Genomic DNA, 5,612 nt, shown 5'->3' with positions numbered 1-5,612 from the left:
TTTTTTAATCGATTTGTTGAATAAAATATGAAATTAGGGGTGATACTTGTATTATAATGGAATGGAGGCTGTGACATATCAATAAACTGTTTCACATGCCACTATTAACATACCAATCCTCTCATGTCCTCCACCATTTCTCCTCCATCCCCAAAACCAATCAAGTTAGGTTATCCACTTCAAAAGCTGATTGATATAAATAGATAACTGCTAAAATGCATACTGTATTCTAATAACGTTCTCGAAAACCATCTATCTCCACGTCTTTGGTATGATCTTTGCAAGGACCTCAGCATCTCCAAAAGGCAAATTAGCCCACCTGTTTGGTTCTGCTGTGTAGGGAGGGAGTGTAGGTATCGAAGTTTCAATGCCCAAAATAAAATTAAATTGATTCCATCTTATCAGATATTGACAGACACCCAAAATAATGCTCATCAGATCCTTCCTTTCTGCAAGGTCTGTTATACAAGATTATTGTCTCGTATCCTAAAGGATCCTAAATATCCCTCAAAGGCTTTGATTTTTCACTTCCGCTGATTAAAGTATCTTTAGTGGCTTCACTTAATGTACCAACAATCAAAAGAGTTGCAAAACACACCCTGTAACCCCTGTTTTATTTCCTGAGACACCAGGAAACACATCCACCCCAGGCATGCATAATTTTTGGCATATACATAGCATGTAAGACAGGATTTCTTAAAATAATTGTTCTTAATGATAATGCGTATGCTTTGACAAAAAGTCCATTGAAACGAAAAACAATCACTGAATTCTTTGCATATTTTATTTTTCTTTTTGATTTCCAACTCACACACATCTGGCATATTTTACATCTTTGCAATAAAACATGGTTACAATAGCTTAAGGAATTTATATATCCAAAATATTTCACCATGATCTCAAGATGAAATGAACTTGTCTTCCAGATGTTCAATAGTCTCCCAATTCTAAGCTACGAACTCAAGATATTGCTTACAGACGGGTGATGAATAACTTAATCATTAGGTTGATCCCCATGATTTCCGAATCATAAATACAAACAACCATGAAGAAGGAAATTCAGTGCTAAACTTACTAATACAAGGTGGATAACAAATAAGTAATCACATCAATAAATAATGATATGTTTCTGGTGCAAAGTGCCAATACAAAGAATCCATTATCTTTTTAAATAAATGACTGCAAGTGAGTGTAAATTCTGAGAAAATTACATTCCTGTTACATGCCTCATAGCCCTACCGACACAATATGTACATCTATGACAATACAGTCACCAAATATACAAAGAAGAAACATGAATTAAAGTGTATATACCCCTGGGTGTGTAATTTGATCAGTACAATGTGCAGAAAATTATTCCGAGTTATCATTGCAGTATTGTAAAACATGAAGTGCCTTAGTCTGAGTGGTTTCGGGTGAGATTTTCAGATGAACCAAAAAGAATAACCTCACTCACCTCTACAATGAAGCTAAGGCTGTCAAATAAACCAAGCTGCTCAGAGGAAAAATAAGGGAAAAAAATCACTGGGGGTTCTCTTGCCCATGATTTGTATGCCAAATGTTAACAATCCAGAAGTATAGCACTTTGTCTGTATTGGGAGTCATTAAGCATTACAAAGCATTAAACTGAACTTCCCTCTTTGCTCCCTTTCTGTCTAGTCTTTGAATTTAAAAGGGAGGAATATAATTTCTATTGTAGAAAGTATAAACATGGCAAATGATGGCTTTTTATCCAAATGCTTCATGACCAGAACTCCACTTAAGATGGGTAAAGTTTAGATTCAAAAAGTGAAAAACACAGGTTGGTGGAAATGTCAAAATTACTGTTTGCGCCCAAATTCAACCCTTTAACGCAAGCTGTACCCTTAGACAGATCTCCAGTTTGATTTGTGTGAATGCACCTGTTCCTTCAAGACATCAGGTTTAAAGTACATGCAAGTTGTAACTCCACAATAAAATTAAGAAACAGTTTTGTTCTTTATACAAGGTTTTACTTTTACAAAAGTATCCCTTTAAAGTTAAGATGTGCATCTGATGTACAAAGTATCAAACGTATTTTTTTTTTTTTAATCTCAGCTTGAAAAGAGGCTGGAGATGGGATGCATGTTAGGTTTAAAGCCTAAACATTGAAACAACTGGACACAAGGTTCCCCGGAATTTTCAAAAGTCTCTTGTGGCGCATCCTACTACCTTTTTCTCAATAAACAAAGATATATGAAATAATTACCAAAACATCTCCTAATTCATATAATTTACATGATACAAGCTTGCTTTTCAGCAGCTGGTGTTCAGTTGTGAAAAAACACACAAAGTAAAATGGTTGCTGACTACAATGTACAGCTATTGCTGGGTGTAATGGAATGTACAACGGAGGTCAATGCAGACGTGGTTTTCCACCAGAGACTACACCTTTCATTGCAGCACTTGTGCTCTCAGCTTTACCTGGGCTTTCAGTTCTTCGTTCCGCTTCAGTATCTGTTCTGATGTTCATAATGCCACCGGTTAAAATCTATATTAAATGCTACAATGCTGCCAGAAGCCATGCCAGTAATCAGAGTTCTGAAAAAGATGGACAAGATGGTCCTGTTAATGCTCTTTTACCTTCTCGAGCAACGGTTTACCATAAACAGTTAAAAAAAATAATAAAAAAAAACAAGGCACATTTTGCAACAGTATCTGAAGATTAAGCTTATGGGTGCGATTCAGATCTTGATGGAGATGCTACATTTAGGTGTCAACATATAAGCCAAATTTCCATGTTCCCATTATGGTCAAGGGAGACCTAGAGGTCGATTCAGTTATCTTTGCATAGGTTAAAGCATCATACCATTCAAGATGCACTCATGTATCCTGCCTTGCCTCCAGCAGCGTCTCCAGAAGGACGGGGGTCTTCACTAGGTCATTTGCCATATAAGCCACCCCAGGTACGTACCCCCGACCTTCGAGGTATCTCAAACAGTACTAACAGGCTATGGGTAAGCAATCACATTAGGCCCTAATGAGTACACGGTGCAGCCTGAGACCACCTCTCTGCAGGTCACTAGGCGTGTACTTTAGGGTGAGCTTAATTGTCCCCTAGACTCCACAGGCTGTAGCAAATAAATAGCCACAGTTATTACAAGAGCTTATTCCTGTAGCTCATATGAAGACACCTATGGCAAAACACTTTGATTCAGGTGGTTCAAAACCCAGCTGCCTAATTTTAGGTACGTCATGCCACTGGAGGTGGCCCAGGATGGCTGACATGTCTATGCTGGCTGGCAGCTGGGACACAGGACCTGTGGAGTGCTCTGCACTTGGGGCTGCAGCTGGGATCAGCTGGATATCCTAGGGCCTCCCAGACAGCATGAGATGCCTCTGCAAAGACAGCTGAACTGGTCCCTTAATCATAAGCTGATCACACCATGGTACTTCTAAAAAGCTTCATATCGAAATATAGCCTCATATTTATGTGGTTCTGGTGGCAGTAGTTGGGATGATTTTCCAGTTATCACATATCCTCTACTTCCGGGAGCTGAGTTTTAAAATTGGATTAGGTATCTATCCCCACTTCTATCAAACCATACAAAAGCCACTGTCTGGTTAAATATGTGACTAAATCTAAGCAGGTTCTTAAAGCACTTTGCACAGCTGCGGCTGCCCAGCCTGGCGTTACAATAAGGGATAGGCAAAATAGGCTAGCACGATATTTTTTGCAGTGTAAATAAATCTCTTTGAACAGAGCACAGTACTGTACGCATAAACTGGCAAAGCTCCAGGAGCAAATCGGCCTCTTCCAGTAACTTAGTTTCAATTAGACCAAGTTTGAGACAAAAAACTTGTTTCAGCTCATTTACTCATACATGAGTAAATTGGGAACATATTTTGTTTATGGATGTTTGAGTTGCTTTACAAAATGGGTACATAGCATAGGAATGCTGAAAAGTGTAAGAAAAATAAACTGAAATGAATGCTGTATGAATTTTCTAATATCCTATTAATTCTTTGCATGTCATGAGTTTGTATATTAACAGGAAATACAAGACTGATGCATGATGTAAACAGCACATCCACTCATAACCCCACATAAATGCAACATATAGGCTTACATTATAATCACATTAGAAGAGAAGACTGAGGGACCAGGTTCATTTATCTTCTACATTTACAGTGTGTATTTCAGTGACACAGCAGTGAAAACAATAATCTAGGCTTGTACACTGCATCCCCATTGCTCAAGAAGGTCAAAGGAAAGGACCGCACTCAGTCCTGATGGACAGATAGATCCACCGATACTAGTACACATTATGGTCTAGATGCAACCCTAAGGCATTCTCAAGCTCTACATAGCTGAAAATCAGAAACCTATCACAAACTTTTGCAATTAAGGCACTGGCTAATAGGCCCTAATGCACTCTGAACCAGTCTATTTCTCTGTCCTTAAATTAATGTAATTTTACTCATATTTTGCTATCTGAATCTTTGGCTTACTGACTTTGATAATATAAGATCTCACCTTAATGTTAAGCGTGTGCAGTATGAAACTCAAGGATCAGAGAAAATACTGAGCCAGATAAATCAAGAAGATGACAACTGGGGTAATGGATTTGTGCCATACCCTGTTAACAACTGCATACCATAAATTCATTCCTTATAAAGTTCATAGCGATGTATACTTTGTGCAATGTTACCATTTACATACAAACGTTAATGACAAACTCACCTCTGATCATGAGACAGATCCATAGCTCTTATGCCAGCATCACAGCCAGGGTAAATATAGAGTTGCTTGAAGTCACAGGCCTGCCATACTTCCACTACACCGTTGTCTCCCCCTGTCACCAGGTTTTGCCCATCGCTGCTCAGGAGGATGGCCTTCGGGGGACAAAGACAAAACCCAAGCACACAGTTAGCTTTTATGGAAATGGGTCAATCTAACAAAAATTTAATCAACTTACAAGCATTTCTTTTGCTCTGCCCACTTTGAAGAAAAAGGCTTCCTCTTTCTCCCCAGTCAAAAACTAAACCAACAAATTTAGCATCTCCAAATCTTAAATAAAACATCCATGTGGTTTTAAACATGATATATAACCAAAAAGCTTTTAACTGAATGTGCCAAGACTTGGGTTCAGCATATAACATTTCGATGTTTGTCCTATAATACTCGGTGCCATCACTAACACCTAAAGAAGAGCAGCAATCGGCACTCCACAAGCTGCTTCAAGTGCTAGTGACAGAGCAGAACCCTGAAGGCACAAATTCATGTCTTGGCTAATAAATGAAGAATGAACACTTTTCAGAGTATTTTGTTTTAAAGACCTATTTCCCACTGAAATCTGATTCCAAACAAAAGTTCCAGGAATCATGTGGAATCATAAACAACTTGTTCTTATTTATTCTGGAAAAGCTCAAGTGTATTTTTGCATTTGGAGATAGAGACAAGAGAAGCTGTGTTTGAATATGAGTTAACCAGGAAGTGGCAATTTTACATATACAATTTCCATTAAACTAGATGCCAAATAAATTCATTCTATTTTAATAAATAAAGGCGAGACACAACACATGTTTGTTTGCATTTAGATTTACCCTGGTTGAATCATTGATCTCCATCTGAGCTAAGAGTTTTCCATTAA

General features: G+C 38.1%; 1 protein-coding gene across 1 annotated transcript in view; it reads right to left on the bottom strand.

Annotated features, from left to right (window-relative positions):
• Positions 1 to 772: 772 nt before the first annotated feature.
• The window catches only part of LOC104513859 (neurobeachin-like), a gene marked incomplete at its 5' end in the record, with an annotated part of 8,089 nt that continues 3,249 nt past the window's right edge, over positions 773 to 5,612 (bottom strand). The window contains 3 exons of the mRNA XM_010157355.1: positions 773 to 2,559; positions 4,703 to 4,854; positions 5,566 to 5,612. Of these exons, the coding sequence (XP_010155657.1) occupies positions 2,469 to 2,559; positions 4,703 to 4,854; positions 5,566 to 5,612 (290 nt within the window). The remainder of the gene's footprint in view (positions 2,560 to 4,702; positions 4,855 to 5,565) is intronic.

This window comes from Eurypyga helias, unplaced genomic scaffold, assembly GCF_000690775.1.
Source record: "Eurypyga helias isolate BGI_N326 unplaced genomic scaffold, ASM69077v1 scaffold1608, whole genome shotgun sequence".
Lineage (NCBI taxonomy): Eukaryota > Metazoa > Chordata > Aves > Eurypygiformes > Eurypygidae > Eurypyga > Eurypyga helias.
Note: the sequence above shows the minus strand (reverse complement) of the source record. Positions and strands in the feature narration are given on the sequence as shown.